General features: G+C 43.4%; 2 protein-coding genes across 2 annotated transcripts in view; one reads left to right on the top strand and one right to left on the bottom strand.

Annotated features, from left to right (window-relative positions):
* Positions 1–17,625, top strand: part of GABRA5 (gamma-aminobutyric acid type A receptor subunit alpha5) — a gene marked incomplete at both ends in the record, with an annotated part of 55,516 nt that overhangs the window by 21,509 nt on the left and 16,382 nt on the right. Inside the window, one exon of the mRNA XM_084269673.1 lies at positions 5,960–6,042. Coding sequence (XP_084125799.1) covers positions 5,960–6,042 — 83 coding nt within the window. The remainder of the gene's footprint in view (positions 1–5,959; positions 6,043–17,625) is intronic.
* GABRB3 (gamma-aminobutyric acid type A receptor subunit beta3) overlaps positions 1–17,625 on the bottom strand; it is a gene marked incomplete at both ends in the record, with an annotated part of 193,959 nt that overhangs the window by 167,276 nt on the left and 9,058 nt on the right. The window lies entirely within an intron of this gene.

Genomic DNA, 17,625 nt, shown 5'->3' with positions numbered 1-17,625 from the left:
CTAGCTTTAAAACCCATTGGAAGAGGAGATGGTTTAGAGGGCCACGAAGAAGATTAGAGGGCTGGAGCGCCTCCCCTACGAAGAGAGGCTGAGGGAGATGGGCTTGTTCAGCCTAGAGAAGAGAAGGCTGCGGGGCAACCTCATTGCAGCCTTCCAGTACCTGAAGGGAGCATACAAACAGGAGGGAAATCAACTTTTTAAAGGGGTAGATAATGGCAGAACAAGGGGGCATGGATATAAGATAAAGTAGGGGAGGTTTAGGTTAGATATTAGGGGGAAATTCTTTATAGAAAGAGTGGTGAGGTGCTGGAATGGGCCGCACAGAGAGGTGGTGGATGCCCCATCCCTGGAGGTGTTCAAGGTCAGGTTGGATGGGGCCCTGAGAAACCTTGTCATGCCTGGAGGTTGGTGGCCCTGCCTGTGGCAGGGGGGTTAGTACTGTATGATACTTGGGGTCCCTTCCAACCCAGGCCATTCTATGATTCTATGAAAGGAATAGAAGTTTGGTTGTAGAAGTGTCCCCAGACATTGCAGGGTGAGAATGAGTGAATAGTCGGGTCTTGAGCTAAGGCTAAAAGAGTAGTTTCACAAACCTAACAATGTGTTCACAGTTTGAAAAAAACCCCAAAAACAAACCAGCAAAAACCAGCAACTCTCCATTACTCTCTTATCTTCATGAGTGTGCGAGAGTGTGTACTGAAGATCCTGCAAGGGCTCAAATTGTTCTACCAAGGTTCTGTGGGAGAAGGTACCCAGGGAAGATCTTGCTGGAGTTGGCTCCTGAGAATGGTCTGATCCAACCCAGAAGTCTCCCTTTACAGGGAGCATCATGGGATGGAGTGTGGCTTGAGTAAGTTTGGATCCATCTAACTCTCTTGGCATGTTGGGGAGATGTTGAGATGGGTCCGAGATGAGTTTCAAGCAAACATTTGGCCTTTTTTTTTTTTTTTAAGGGAAAATGGTGATGGCTGGACACGTGCCAGGAAGGGCACTTTGGCTCTTCTGTGCTCATTCTGGCCTGAGCCCCACAGAGGATACTGACTGCCGGTACAGGGAGAGCCAAAGCACAGCATTAAAATGCTTCCTTTTGTCTGGGGCGAGGGCAGGGCACAGAAATAAACAACTAAGAAGACGGAGCTGATTTGGGGATTAGGGCAAACAGGCAGAAGAGCTTTGTATCTCTCTGGCCCCAGTATCTCAGAGCCAACAAAACTTTCCTTGTGTCCCCTTCATCAATAACTCTTGTTATTCAACACTTATCTTGAGTTAACTTCTCCCCAAAGCCACTGGAGACCCTGTCTTTCTGCTCCCCTCTCCTTCTAAAGCTCTCTGGTTTAATTTGTTTGCATACTGAAGCTAGCAGCTGATAAGGAAAAGCAAGTTTCTGTGCTGGCTGTTGGCTCCCTGGGCAGGTGGCTGCCCTCACCTCCTGCCTGGCAGCTGCAGATAATATTCCATAGAGCGTTTTCTTCACTTCCAGGGCAGCAGAGAGATGATAGCTTCACTCAGTCTCCTGGGCCTTTTCCCACCAGGAGGAGCAGATGCTCCTTGCATTCAGGGAAATCATGGGAACAGCAGGGAGGTCCCTGCAGCACCCTAAAAGAAGCCCTTGCGGGACAGAGTGCCTTGTACTCTCCTTGAAGCACGCTTGCTGTGGATATTTGGCTCCCAAACATCTGCATTTATTTCCTCTCCACATCCTTGAATCTAACACCTCCTTCTCCCCCGGCCGGTTAAAAAGCAACAACCTTCTTGAAAGCATCGTCTTACTTAATTCTCCAGTGGAAATGGTTGAAGGTGACTTTCCTGAAGTGAAGACGATGTGCTGCTTAAATTGTTGTGCTTTTCTTGAATTGGTATTCACTTACGTGTCTCTATTCTGTTGAAACAGAACATCGGTAATCACTTTGTGATCTTAAAGTAAAGGCTGTACATAATGAAGCTTTGATGAAACTTTTGTGTACAGTTACGGATGATAAGTCAAATAATTTGTAGACCTAACTTTTTTTTTTGTTCCCAGATAGTTAAGGTATCCTGTAGTGTTTTGTTGATTGATGAACATTTGGGTAGCAGAGTAAGTATTTGGAGTGTTATGAAAGTGAAATTTTGTCATTATTAATAGATCAGTAGCTGTAACCAGGGCTTCTTACATTTTTTGGGGTCAATACCAAACCCACTGAAGTCAAGGAGAATTTTACCATTAACTTCAATAAAACCAGACTTTCATCCTCCCATTGTAAAGGATCTTTAACAGCCACTTATAATCTTGTCAAAAACTCTGTTTGAGTGAAACTAATCCCATAGGGCTTTTATTAAGACAGAATGATGGTGGAGGAGGGAAGCTTTTAAATGCTTCTGTTGGAAAGAACTGCTGTTTGAGCAGTGCTTGTGCTGTGACAGAAAAATCCTGCTTTGGAGACTGTCTCTAGCTCAGATGACTCTGCTGCAGTGAGCACAGCGAGACCGCTCTGGAGTGACCACATTAAACAAATAGGCAAAGGCTGTTTTTAGATGAGTGCCAGGGCCTCCTTTCTCTTCCTTCGGTAACTGCAAACTGGGAGTAATTTTGTTGTAATCACCTGTGTAAACTAGGGTATGCGAAGGGTACCTAAGCGTTAACACAATGTTAAAAAGCCAGAAGTGTGCAAATATCACCCCAGGTGATATTTGAAGGAGCAGACCCAGGTATCAATTTCTTTGTGACTCCTGGAGCTACAATGTGAATATATAGTTTGTACCCTGCACCTGGGAGCAGATTTGGTGTGCAGTGACCTCTGATTCCAGCCCCCTGAGTGCAAGAGATGGCTGCTGTGCTGCTGCTTTTTTTTTCTCTGCACGCAGTACAAAATCCAGTCTCTTTGAACCAGGAGTCAATTTAGCATCTCTGTTTTTCAGTTCCTCACACAGTAATGGAAACTGGATACTGATGGGCACAGAGCACTCTGCAGCAATTCCAGGTGGTGACATTTATGCACTGTGTCAGTACCCACAGCCAAGTTTTCTGTTGCGTTGTCCATTACAAGACCCTTCCTGAGCCTCGGGTCACACGCACTTTGTACATGGTAGCTAGGAGAGTGTTCACTGAGCATTTCAAATGTACGTCAGAGGCTCAGCTAAGCCCGTTTTAAGAACAGCAGGTAACAAATTGGTATAGCCGGTGCATTTGTTTCAGTTGGCTGGGCTAGCAGTGGCCCTAGGATGGAGTTACAGGAAAGAAGCATGTAGGTATCATGAATTGTAAACAAAAGGAACTTCTTCATCAAAAGAATTCATGTTAATGAAAGCAAAGGCTGTAGCAAAGCACATTTGCAGCTGTAAACTTGGTTCTCCCCACCCCTGGGCTATTCCCAGAAGACTGTATCAGGCACCATCTTTCAAGGGATGTGCTGCCTTTTGCTGGCAGAGGGGGCACAGGAGTATCCCTGGCACCCCCAGGGTCTTCGCAGCTTCTGAGACAGGTAATGGTGGCCAGGTGCCCTCCAGCCTTTCATTTAAGGCAGGCAAGAATAATTTCTGGAGGGACTTAATTGAATTCCACTAGGTCACAGTCTCTGCGCACCTCATCTTCACTTCACCTCCATATTTAGAGCTGAGGAATGCCTACAGCCTTCCTCATTACACACAAGGGTTATTTCCAGAGATGCAGGCAGCAGGATAAGACAATCAGATGAAACAGAAGGTTGTATTCATAATTCTGCATTGAATCTTCCTTTTCTTCCTGATTCCACAGCTGCTGTCTTGGTAAGATGGACACAGGGATCCCCTCCTTTGATGTTTGCAGATGACAAGTGTGTATTAGAATGTTGTCAAGCTGCAGCCTTTGAAACAGCATGCTCGAACTGCTGGTAGTCAAAGAGACAGGAGATGGGACTGCAGCAAAGCACACTGGCTTTCTTAGGGCACCTGGAGGGAGGTTTCCGAATTTTTCAAGAAAATTAAATTTGCAATACTTAGTACAGAAAATACAGCGATGCATTTGAGGGATGGCAGCCTTACTTTCAAGTATCCATTAGAGTTATTTTTATGAAAAGGATGCAAATTCTTGGCAAGAGGCTACTAGAAACCAGCCTGTTAAATTCATCCATGTAGCACTCTCAGTGATTGTGGCTTGGTTGGCTTTGGTGCCCAAGGGCAGGCTCTACTACAGACAACTCTGTATTTTAGTGATTTTAAAATTCCTTTTACAAAAATAGTCCAAGAACAGTTTTGCCTGAGGGCAGGTATCTCAGGCCTCAGTAATTTCTTTTCTATATTGTAGACTTCCTGTCTCTTCTTACTGAATGATATACCTCCTCTGTTCTGAACTGGATTTTATTTTTTTTTCCTTTATATGGTGTATTATTGTTACATTTTCTATTACTGTTTGCAGTTTGCCTTTCTCCCTCCCTATTTCCCAGCTCATCCTCATGATACATTCTTTAGCCAACGGTACTGTTGCATTTCTCTGGGCTTGTTTTGCCATTTCCAGCTATTGATAAAGTTCCAGAATTTCTGTGCGTTGGCACAGAGTGGAGCTGTTTCCCCCAGTTTATTGTCCATGTAGCTGGAGTGCCTGGTAAGGCATCATTGTGTTGTATTGAATTGGACTGGCTAGATGCTGTGCCATCTGTACACAGACAGATTGTTACCCTTTACGATCCCTTTGGATAGAAGTTCTAGTAGCAAGAATACTCACTTTGGTGGGCTAATGTGAAGCAGTCAGTATCTATAGCTGGGGAGTGTGGCTACATGTGGCTGTTGTGATAGGAAAAGGGTACTTTCTGCATTCTGGAAGTGGGGTGTTATGGATTTCTTTGCAGAATTTTGCCCTCGAGGCAGCAGTTTGGTGAGGAACTGGGGTGCCCTTCAGCAGAGCCCCGTGTCACCCCAGCACTGGGCAGTCTGTGAGGCCGTGGGTGTCTCTGGTCTGTTGCCTCTGAGGCACAAAAGCAGTGTAAAATGAGAAAGCCATAAGATCATTTGTAATGTAAAATAAGATTTGCATCCCCACTATCCTGAGAAAACGTGTATTGTATTATGCAAATATCAAAGTAGCCTAATTGAAACCAGATTTTCATTGTGCTGTGTGCTGCCTGCACCCCAAAAAGCCAGCTTGGGCTCTCGATATATTTGCTAGCAGTATAACTGATACTGCACTGCTCAGAAATTTACCTTGGCTTTCTTTTTGTGCTCAGCTTGATATGTCAGTCATACAGAACATCCCTAGGTTATCTCTATCTTTTTTCTAACTTTTTGCTTCCCTACTCATATGTCCACTCCAGCTCAAGAATTTCAACATAGTGGCAGGATGCTTCAGGATAGAATTTGTTCCCCAGGCAATATACTGGGGAAAATCACCCTGTTGTTTTTTCCTGGTAGGGTGCCCAGATGATTCACAATGGGACTGCCCTGATACCATGCCATTTCCACAAAAACTCACTGCAGTACTATAGAAACTCATTTGTATATATATGTGTATGTCATTGACTTTATATATGACTCTTTACATGGATATAAACATTGATTTATTTATAAATATTTATTTTTCTGTAGTTAAGTAGTTACATCTATATATAAAGTCAGAGATTTTTTTTATGTCTGTATGATACTCAGGAGTCAAATTCCCATTCTAGTTGCAGTATCTGCAGGAAACAGAAAAGAATAAGGTGTGTGGCAGAAGCTCCGGTACTGGAGTTCCTTCACAAACTAGTAAGAAGGAATGATTGTACTGGAACAGCTTACATAAATAAAATCAGTCCATCTATCTCGGTGTTACCAGATAAGGCCCACAGCCTGCACCCACAGTGCTCCACCTGGCTCATCTCACATCCAGTTTAACCCGGGGTTGCTGTGATTTCAGCCGGAGCCAGGAAGCCCTCAGGGAAAGCTCCCTGGTGTCAGCAGTCACGCCTCGCGGTGAGAGGCCTAAAGGGAAGGCACTGAAAGAAAAGTGATGTGTTCTCTTTTTACTCCCCCACAGATTGACCATCTCTGCTGAGTGTCCCATGCAGCTTGAGGATTTCCCCATGGACGCACATGCTTGCCCATTAAAATTTGGAAGCTGTAAGTTCTCCTCTGAAATAAGAACTGAAAAAAATCCATTGTTACCTGGCTTTTCGGGTTCCGCCGTGTCTTGCACGTATTGTTCCCCCTTTCCCTACCCCTCACCTTTTAATGCTCATCATTACCACCCCCCGGTCTGTCACCCCTGCTGCTCCCCTGCCGCTCTTTTTTTCCACGAGTGTGCTTTATCTGGCACTGCTGCTTTTCAGCTCATGCTTGCATATGCTGTGATAAATGGGGAGCTGATGGGTCATATGTCTTATATATCCACACTGAGTATAACAGCCACGGTTAGATGGCATTGTAGATGCAGACAGTGAAGCTGATAACTTGGTTTTACATTTGTAGAAAAATGGAGCTTTTATTGGACAGTATCAGATTGATGTGCTATTGTGGTATTTACGTGAATCCGACTGCGGTGTAATATCTCTACATCACATATATTAAAAGAGATCTAGAATATTAAAAGAGGAAATATCTTTCCATTTGGCTTTAATAAATCCTGTCCTGTATCTTGTTACATGATGTTGCATACACATGTATTTGTATATATGCACACATTATTCTAAACTGTATGTTGAACGATGATTTTTCTTCAATTCCAAGCCTCTAATCCACCACGTTGCTGCCTTGCCAGAAGCTTACTTTAAAAATAACCTCAGGGGATCAGATGGTTATATTTAAATACAAAGCTCTTAATTAAAGTACAGATGAGGCTACTACAGCAGACATTTTTTATTTTGGTAATCAAATTAGAGGTTCCAGGTGCAATCAGTGTCTCTAAGGACTTTTGAAAATTACCAGGGAAGGCACTTTGCTTGTCCCTGAAGCCACCTAACTTGAGCATTTTTCAATGTTTTTTCAGTCCTATCAATTTAGAGTCACTAATCCTAGCAAGATTAAGCTTTGCCTTTATCATCTGTATCTGCCCTGGTTTAATACTGGCTATGCATTGTCTTCTAGTGATCATGCTAAGATGTGAAAACACTGTTTACAGTAATGATTACTAAATTACCAAACTTAAGATGAACTCATTTTCCATCCCTCTTCCGATAGAGCCAGTTGTATCTGAATAGCCACTGATATTTCACAAGGTCAGTGCAGGTTCCAATGTGTCCATTTACTTCAGCGATGTTAATTTATGGCAAAGCCAGTATAAACCCAAAGGTCCATACTCCTTTATACCCAACTTAAGAAGTTATATGGAGACCATCCATTTAATTCCAAGCTTAAAAATGGGAAAACATCTCACAAGCAAATGTCATTATTTATAGACAGGGTTAAATAAAAACCACTGGAAAATAAGATGAAAAAATAATTTGTCCTTCCTATTATTACGTATTCTTTACTGTACTGATAGATAAAGTTGAAGTGCAGAGTATAGATGTGGGATGCTGGGTAGTTTTATGTAATCTTGTAAAATATGCAGTATTAACCAAAAATATTGAAACAAAGAGCCTGATGCAGCAGAGATCTGAAGCTCAGTTCTAAAGTTAAATTGATACTATGATGCATTAGTAGATTAGGTACAGTGAGATTCTAACACCGCATATAGTAAGGCCAAAAATAAACCCCTTGAACATGCAGGTCCAGGAGATAGTATTACTAGATAAGCTACAAAAGCTTAGAAGGAGTACAGTCTTCAATCACATTGGAAAAAAAACCCCAACCAAACCCAACAGCAATCTGACTGAATGCAATTACATGTTCTGCTTGTGCCAAATGTGTTACACATTAATCACCTATTAGCACACGGGTAATTTTAACCCTGGGAGAAACCAACACTGAAAAGTCGTATTTTAGGTGAGTGAGGGATGAGTATGGCTTTAGTTCATCCTCCTTGCCTGCTTGGTATACAGTCCTGGAGTATATCTTGTAAGCTACTACAAGTCACCTTTAAGTTCTTTCACAGTGTATAGATCTGGAGTCATTTGGCCTGTGCTAGTCCACTCTAGTAGTCCCTGCAGTAAGTAAATATATAGACACAAGCTATAGACAATCTCTCAGCCTTGGGAATATCTGTATTACTGATCTTATAGCTCATTAGTGATTTACTATTATTTAATATGCAGGTTTTTGCACAAGTAGCAGCCAATAAGTCAGGGTTTATTGAATTAGCCCGGATATATTTTAGGAGAATACAATATTTGTTCCCTATTTACAGCAATGTGGGCTTGCATTAAGTCATCTTCAGGCTTGCAGCAAGGCAAAACCTTCAGAGGGTTGTGATACACATGCACGTGCCCTTTCTGCTTTAGCTTTCCTCCCTGTCTTTCCCCAAAGGGTTTCTTCTTAATGGTCTTCTTTCCAGGAAGGATTTTCAAAAGCCTCAAGGAGTAGCATCAAAGTAAATGTTAAACACATTATCTGCAGAGCTGGGAGGGTGGAGAAGAGGCAAGTGCTAACTGGTCAGAGGGTGGAGAGAGCAGGGCAGCGAAACAAAGCAGCTGGCGCACGGGCGGATCGGCAGCAGAAAGGATGCCAGGAAGCAATCGGTGCCACATCAGAGGCAGGAGCAGGTTATTATTTTTCTGGCTGCATGGATGTTCACTGCACTTGCTGTAATTCAGCAAGCTAAAGAGAAAAATCCCTGACATTTCCTTCAGTTTTAAAGAGAAGGAATGTTAATCTTGCTCACAGAACTAGAGGTAAATGTTGAATTCTTATGTCCTGTTTGGCTGGTTCCTTCTGCATTAGAATTGTAGTAGCTTTTAGGGGCCTAGGCAGCATTATGTGTAGCAACAGAATATTCTGAAGAGATAATTAAAAACTAGATCAAATATGGGAGAAGGGGTAGAAAGTTACATGCACACACCATCGGCCTAGGTACCGGCCAGGCAGTTCAAATGCCAGCTACAGAAGTAATAGTTCTTAAAACACAATGACATGTCATGAAAAACAGTGCTGGTGAGAGGACAGAAATTCAAGGATGGCTTCTAATGAACAGAACGTAGCAGGTTTTATTTATCATCCTATTAAGTGCAATGCCACAGTACTCAGAGATGGAAGGATCAGGTGGATCTGCTCCAGGACCGGTGTGTGTGTGTATCTTTTTCCTCCAGGCTTGCACCCCTAGTAGTGATAAGGCCACGTGTAGATATCATCCCATAGAAATCTCATTCAGAAGCATGAGGGAACTGGGGATGGTGCATGAGTGCAGGCTCTTGGGTTTCTGCAAACAAGTTCTGCTCCCTTTGAACCAGGGGTGCTTGGTGAGGAAGGCTGTAGCAGCCTCTACCACATGGTAGTATGGGAAGGGTGCTGGTTTCTTCTGTGACCGAGTTTAAAATAACCTTTCTATTGCAGTTCTTCCTGATCTGTACTGTAAATAAACTTGCTGGCCAAACAGGCTCCAGTGAAATTTCCTGATGCCAGCCACAGTTTTACTAGCAGCATCTTAGCCTAAGAAATTCCTCCTTACCCCCAAGCTATTTCTGGTGTGGGGAGGAGGAATTAGATAAGACAGCAAGGACATTAAAGCTAGGAAGCTTTAATGTTTCACCTCTTCCACTGATAGGCCTTAAGAGTACATTAAAAGTATCGTTTAGTACAGTTTCCAAACACCCATGTGTCACCGGGTAGGTAAGCATCATTATCTCTAGGGCAGCTGAGGCAGAGAAGTTAATTGACTTTCCGTAAGGTCACACAGCAAATCAATGTCAGAAAAAGGATTAGACTCAACTTCTTTGGTTGGAGAGACAGATGTCTAATCCACTAGACCATGAAGGCCTCTGCCCGGGCAACTGACTTAACTCCTAAATCTCATTTTACTCATGCGTTAATTATATCAGTTTTACCTAGCTCACAGGGTTGCCCTGAAGATGAATTAGTTAATTGCTATTAGTGAATGTTAACCAGTGCTTTGACAATGTCAGATACTGTAAGGTGGAGTCTATTTATCCCAACTGTCTCTTGAAGGCACAGCGTCCAAGTACGTGTAGTTCCCAGATCTTGTACTGTGGAACGAATAAATGCATGAAGGTGCTGCCCACTAGTCACTCATGAGCAAAAAAACCCTACTATTTTTAGAGTGAGTAGAGAGTCTAATGAATATTCTGAAAATAATGAGATCCCCTAGCTCATGAGCAGAGAAAAATCAAGCCTGGCATTTATTCCTGATGGATTTGAGTCGGCCATGAAGATGGTGAGGGTCCATCACCGTTGATCAAAAAGGGAGCTGGCTGACTGTTTGTGAGAGAACAGCACTAGGTACAATGTTTAGTGTCTGAAGTAAACACTACTTTTATGTACAACTTCCTATTAACAGCTCAAACTGGGTCATGGTGTCTGCTGTGGTCTTTGGCAAAGGAAAGTGCACAGGCTATTTCTGTAGCAGGAGGCATGCACAAATTATTTTCTTGTAAGGAGGCTGGTGAAGTCAGAGTAATGAGGAGACAGTAACAACTTCACCAGTATCCCAAGATATTATTGCAACACTTAAGGCACTTGCTGTGCACAAACTATTCATGCACCTGCAGCCACTGAGAAATTTCTCCCAAAACTTATTTGAAGAAAATTCCCCTAATGGTGATGTTTCCTTATGATGCTGAGAAGGCAGTGAGGTGAAGGCAGCTGCAGGAGGTTGCTTGATTTTGTGCTTCTCCCATTAGCACCTGTGAAGCTGCAGGAGAACTGAAGGTGTGGAGGGACAACTTCAGAGTCCTTCTAAACAGACTCTAATTCTGGTTTATTAAGATGTGATGAAGAATGTATTCGGCTTCTCAAAACCTACGGGTAAAAGTCTTGTATAGGAATAGAAGAAAATGAATAATAAATAAAGGCAAATGTTAATTTTAGGAGACGTTGAAAAAGGGGAATGTGGTAGGTTTTCCTGGGTTGCTCCCAGATACAGCTGGAACTGCAGCCTCACACGCAGAGACAGAGCTTTTCTTCTACTCCTTTCTATTGGATGGCCAGAAGAGCCTCCTGAGTCCGTTTGTGCAGGCAGAGACAGGCAGCACAGCTTGTTGCCTCTGCTAGGAAGTGTTAGTGCCTTCTTTACAAAAGGGACACATGGAGAGAGCCAGGGAGCTCCTCTGTGGAGTGCTGAATGGCCAAGTTCAAGACTACAGTGTGCTTTTGCAATTTAAGGCAAAAGCCAGCTAATAGAGAAATGGTAGGTTTGGCCTCTGCGCAGCCTGTAGAAGCTTCACTTGAAATCAAAGGAGACGTGCTGCTCACTCACGTGACATCTTCTCTTACACTTTCCTAAGGTTTATCACTGCTTCCTTAGGCACATCTATTGCAATTGATGTTGAATGACAAAAAAAAGGTGAAGCCAGGTGAATACTAAAATTCAATATTTCTAAGACACTTGATGTATTTTTCTGTTCCCTCCTCTTGCCCCATGTTACCACCAGTTACCAACCACCACTTCAGGTGGAATTCTCTTCCTTAATTTCGAGCTGTTTAGAAGCTAGGTCTCCAGGCATGCTGAAAGAGATGCTTGTGGCAGCATCAGACAGGCAGTCTAGACAACTAGTTTGAACCCGGGGTGTAATTTTACTTAAATTTCACTAGTAAATCATAGGCAGCTAGCCTGAACTAATTTCCCATAAAACCCTTAAAAAATGACCAGAGGACTTGGAGGCCACCTCATGGTATTGTTGTTATTAACCTCTAGTTTCCTCGAAATCGTGGACACATGACTAGTTCTGGGGCTGTGTTATTAAAAAAATTAAATCTTTTAGTTCACAACTCCTTAATACACAGCTCCTGATGAAATACACCCAGAAGGTCACAGGGATTCACTAGAGCCATGAGGCTACACTAGACTTCCCCAGGTCTGTTGTGACTTTTACCTGTTCTGGGATATGGAAATGCTCTGCTGCAGAATGAACAGGGTGGTTTGGCTCATATCAAAAGCCTTGCAGTGACAGCAAAACCTTGGAAATGGATAGGATCGATCTGCGACAATTTTAGATAGACAAGGATGTCACAGTCAGTGGTCTAGACTTCCTTTATGGCCACTGAAAGGAAATAAGCACTTCTGTAGTTCATTAGAACTATTTTTGATACCTGTCTAAGGATGAATCATATTTTAGTTCCTTTTTTTCGGCTGATGTAGGTAAGTGTATTATACCCTGGTCAGACTATCTTAGAAGTCCATTTTTCTCTACATCGCTAGCTCAGAAATACATACTTCAGTTGTACTTTGTTCAGAAGAAACATCCACTGCTGTTGATTAGTTAGGTGTTAAATATATTGGTGGTGAGCTTTTGTATCTCTCCTAGGTTCTATTTTAGCTACTTCTGCTGGAAGTCCATTTTTTTCAGGGGATCCTAATAAAACAGTCAGTAGGGCTCTTCACTGTAGACTATATATTTCTGTTAGCATCTTGTATGAGCTGTGCTGTTCATTCTGCATTGAGTGAAGTGGGTTATACCAGTAGATACTTGAGCTTTCTCACAGTACATATCCTGTACGCATTTCAGATATGTATGTGTAACAATACAGACACCTCTTCAGTTCAGCATTTTGGGCAGTCAGTCCTGCCAGCATATTTTTCCTTGCACTGAGTCACACAGTCAGAGGGGAGCAATAAAGCCTGGAGCTCACAAAGGTTTGGAGATTCAGCAAGCATGGTGTGCAGAGGTAAATACTATAATGTCCAAGTATCTCAGAAATCTAAGGAGCTTTCTTAAGAGGAATGTAGTTAGAAATTAAAAGTAGGGTTCTTGACCTGGGCTACACAGTCCGGTTTCTGCAGCATCTACTGTTACAGGACTCCAGGACTTACAAATGAATAAGACCCTAATGTCTCACTTGTCTGGTAGGTTGTCCATAGAAGTGGTTACCTTTTAGTGTGACAAAAGGGAAAAGGGCCCTTTCTCAAAGCTCCCTAAAGTTATCTGCTTGGTCAGTTTTTCTTCACCCTTTGCAATGACACGCATTCCAGACTTGCCAGAAAAGGCTGGTGAAACTGTGTTAGTATCCTCTTTAAGCATTAATTAACTTTCAGAGCCACTGCCACATATACATGGTTACTATTTGCACTGCAGTAGTTTTCAAAACAAGGTCCTTGCTACCATCCAGTCCTCTGGGTGTGTGATTGCTTTCCTGTGAAGCAGCAACCGGTTCTGTCAGTCACTGCTGACTTCTGTTCACCTCCTGTTTGGAAGCCAGTGAGTTTTCCCCCCTTTAGGTTCATAATGGAGCAAAAAAGAGAGGCCAGAAAGAACAATTGTTCGCACAGGGCATTTGCCTTGTGATGCAAGAAGGCTGTTGTCTTCCCCATCTGTCTTGCAGCCAGCCACTGTGCAGCAAGCGAGGCCTTGTCCCCCTACCAGCCCAGAGCCACTGCCATGCAGGGAGGATCACCATCAACAAAACCCTTTTTCTATCCATTAAGAGTGCTTAAGCTTTTGCAGCATCAGCAGAGAGCCCCTTGAGTGGGTGCTGCTGAAAGCCTGCCCACCACCTGCCTGGGGAGCAGCCTCCTCATCAGGAGGTGGCCTGGGTACATCAGGCCTTTTGGGGGTGAAAAGCTTGACTGGGGGTGTGTTTGAGCTCAAGTTCTGGCAGGAGAAGGAGTCGGTGTGGAGATACTCAGCAGCGTGGGGGTTTTTTAATCTCTCCTGAAAGAGGTCTAGACACAATTGTGGCAAAGCGATGTGGAGATCCAGGTGCTTTGCTGATGGTACAAACATCAGCATGCATTTCCCACTCTGGAGATTTCAGCCTAAATTTAAATGCTGTGCAACTGCCTGATTACAGGAAAACAGTGATTCAATTTGAGTTGTCAGCAGTAGAAAACAACATGCAGAGACTTTGTGCTTAATGTGCTTAAGCTTTCGAATGACCCTTGGGCGCAAACCTGCAATGACATTGCTGGGCCCATAATGCCCCAAGAGGCACAGCGAGGCCTTTCGATTGCCAACCATGGGTCATGGTTTTATGCCACTGCTAAATGGGGTATTATTTGTAAAGGGGACAAATGGGTAAATACTGCTCTGCTGCTTTACAAGACGGGTTTTTAATGGCTGTTATTTTCTAAGGTAGCTGTTTCCATGGCTTGTGAGAGTTTCATAAAGGTTTCTGAAATCATTCTGATGATGCTGGTTTGAGGTTGGTAGGTCTCTGCTGCCTGCATTTTGCAGGTGGGGATAAAGGAGGCAAAGAGCAATTACAGTCTCTTCTGAGCAAAGATAGAGTGGTTCATTACCCACTTTTATTGCTTCTGTTGTTATGGGTCCCTAGGTTCAATTAGAGCCTCCCAGTGCTACTGCAGTAGATTAATGACAAAATGACTTGCCTATGGTGGGGCTTTTTATTTGGTTGGGGGAAGCTGCAAGACACTGCTGAAACTGGGATTTCAGTTTCCAGTCTGACAGTTCCTTCATGACACCTCAGTCTCTGGTGAGCCAGGGAGCCCTTGCTCTATATTGTCAGATCCCACATTAGCCTCCCCCCCTTCACAGCAAGCCAAGTTAGCCCAAGCTGTGATCTAGTACTGCTCAGCAAGCTTCTTCAAATGAAATAATTGTTTTGTGTTGTCCCCCATGAAGAAACAAGAGGGAAGGAGGAGTGGGAAGAAGGAAAACCTGACAAGCTTTCTGGTTTTGCCCCATTTCCCATTGTACCCGCTGAAACTCTCCTCCTGGCCAGCCTGTGCTAGCAGCTAGCTGTTTTGCTGAAAGCATTCCAGTGGTAAATCTGTCAGCAAAGCTGGGATTCCTCCCTCCTAAATTTATATTTCTGCAGAGTAAATATATACAGCTGAGCTGATCGCTCTCACCCTCTTACAGCCAGGGGAGAGAAGTAGATATTTTTAGGCTCAGGTTAATCTGCTCCTAAAGCAGATGACTAAAATAGGTCAGCCGATCGCTGTAGATAAGGAGATGCTTTATTTGTGCATAGGGAAGATGAGACCATGAGCACCTTTGTACCCGAGTCTCCGTGACTGGGAGGGGCTGGTTCCTGAAGTGGGGAGTGTTGTGGCAGACAGTAGGCAAAATGGCAGTGCCTCTGATAAGCAACAACTCACCTCAGAGAGGCTGCTTGTATCCATCACTGAGGCTGGGCTGTTTGCACTGACGGCCTCGAGAGGTTTTGGCCCCTTATCTTAAATACGGGGCTGCACCACGTCCCATGGCAGCACTCTATAATCCAGCTTCTGAGTTACAGATGGCTGCACCTCTGGCATGGGGAATAAGTTCTAGCGATTGCAATCTCAGAGCAGTATTAAAGGGTTTGAATAATAGTCTTTCAGCCTGCTACCTCTACATACCTATTGATTACACATTCACACAGTGTTATTAATGTAGCAGTACTTCTGAGATTTGTAAATTTCTTCATTAAGGTTTCAGAGACAAAGGTCTATGTTTAATTCTGCAAGTAGTCACAATTACTCTTGGCTGGCTTCAGGTCACACTGATTTATAAGTGAGGACGCTTTGAATGGTAGCTCAGCTAGATATGATGGGTGCGTTCCTGGTGCCACTCAAGTGGATGGGAAGATTGTCTGTTGATGACGATGAAGTCACAGTTTCATTCTGTGATGTTAGATGCAGCTAAAAATACTGCATTAGCCAAGGCACCCTTCACCACAAGATCAAATGGAATAGTTTCTAAAATCCACTCTGCATTTCTCACAAGAAATTCCAGTGATACTCCTGGAGAGCTGCTCACATCAGCTTCACTGATATTAAGCAGCAGCTTGCAAAATGAGTGGACCACTGCAATCAAAATTGCTTAGAAAGTAAGGTACTATGCAAAGTGAGCAATGGTGTCAGTCACACATTGGAGGATACTTTTGTTTGCCTTGCAGAAAGTAAATTAAATCTCTAACATCTTTCTCATGACCATGCTGTTTTTTCTAATGAAGCAGTTAATATAGCAGCTGAATATTGTGATTGCAAATTCAGAGTTCATTAAATGTTAGCACAGTGCTCAAACTGGCCGACTGATTTGAAATTACCATATGCCTGGCCTACAAAGACCAACATAGGGTCATGAAGGTCCCAGGATATTTCAAATTTTTAAATGTCACCCCAGCACATCCTACTGTTTTGTTGCTCTAGTCCTTTTGCTGCAGATATATATACCAGCTGTGACAGGAAAAAAGAAAGCATCAGATTTTGACCCACTACAAATGAAAAGCAGTTGTGTAGCCTGCATTAAATGTGGTATAGCATCAATTCTCAGGTTAGTTTTAGGTCGAGACAGCTACCACTAAGTCTGAAAGTAAAGCATGAAGTTGGGTTATAAATACCGACTGCAATGAGAGAAAGGCATGGGAAGAAACAAAAGAAGGAAGGCATCAGCTGCTCTCTAATGTCAGCTCTCAGATGAGAGCAGGGACTTTGAGACATGATGCTGCCTGGTACCTCTGAGCACATGGCTAATGGCCCCACAGCAGGCCCCATTTAGTCACCCCTTTCAGTCAGCTCGTGACAGGCGTCCCACAGCAATGTGTGGCACGGGTTAGTTGTCTGCACCTACGTGTCTGCTGCCATTTGAGGTGCTCCAGGCCTCCCCACGGGAAAACTTTGTCTTTGTTGTTTGTTTTCTCCTTTTCTGAGTGGAGCATGAGGATGTGCTATCCCAGAACACTCAACTCAGTTTGGTGTGCCGTGCCTGGTTTTTGATCTGGGTGCCTATATTGGCAGATTTCACAGCAAGGAGCCAGTCCCAGTCATAGTCCTGGTCCTTGGGAATAGATGCACCACTCTGATCGCTGCCCTGTGGCCACGTGGGCAAACAGATGGGGCAGGGAAGAGCTGACACTGTCACGGTGGTACTGGCTGCCTGGTGGCAAATATGCACAGTGCTTTAAGGGAAAATGATCAAACTGCCCTGCTGCCTCCACAATCATCCTTCAGAGACATCCTGTATTACTCTGCTCAGCTCCTGGCTCAGGGCTCTTCTTAATGGTGCAAAGGAGTCCTGTGGAGGTACTGTGTCAGACTGAATTATCAGGGCAACTGTTCATTAGTATTCATCTTGTATTAATCATTGGTATGGCTGTGATTTAGTGTACCAGCTTGCAAATAGTCAATTTATTGTATTAAAGCAGCCAGCAGCCTCGCCTATGCTAATCATCGATCACACCTCCAAAATCACAAAGTTGCTTTGAGGCTAACTCATAAGGGTTTGCTTTTTTTTTTTTTTTTTTTCCTTTGCTTTTATACTTCTGAGCTTTAATTCAGGTCAAATTCAGAGTTTTCTCCCCATGGGAACTGGAACTTCCAAAATTAAGCAGGACCTTCCAGCTGTCTCTTGCTTCGAAAAGCCAAAGAAAATGGCTTTTACAAAACTATGTGTCTCAAAATGAATTTCACAGGCATCTTCGATTCTGTATGTCTCAACACCTTGTGGGTACTGTCTGTGCTTCCAGCTTCCATTTCATTTCCAAGCCATAGACACTTCTACCACATTCCTATTCCCACCTTTTCCTGAGGTGACTTATAAATTACATTCTGAAACAGAGTCATTTTGATCTATCTTAGGGCTTTTTCTTTTCTTTTTTTTTTCAGTAATGATCAGTATAGTATATTAGTGTTGCTTAGTAATGAAGTCTCTCAAGACCTGTCTGGCACATTTTTCAGAACATCTTATTCTATTCCCTGCAGAATGTGACAAC

The sequence above is a fragment of the Gallinula chloropus genome (genome assembly GCF_964237585.1).
Source record: "Gallinula chloropus genome assembly, chromosome: 1".
Classification (NCBI taxonomy): Eukaryota; Metazoa; Chordata; class Aves; order Gruiformes; family Rallidae; genus Gallinula; species Gallinula chloropus.
The sequence above is the reverse complement of the archived record's forward strand: the minus strand, read 5'-3'. Positions and strand labels throughout refer to the sequence as shown.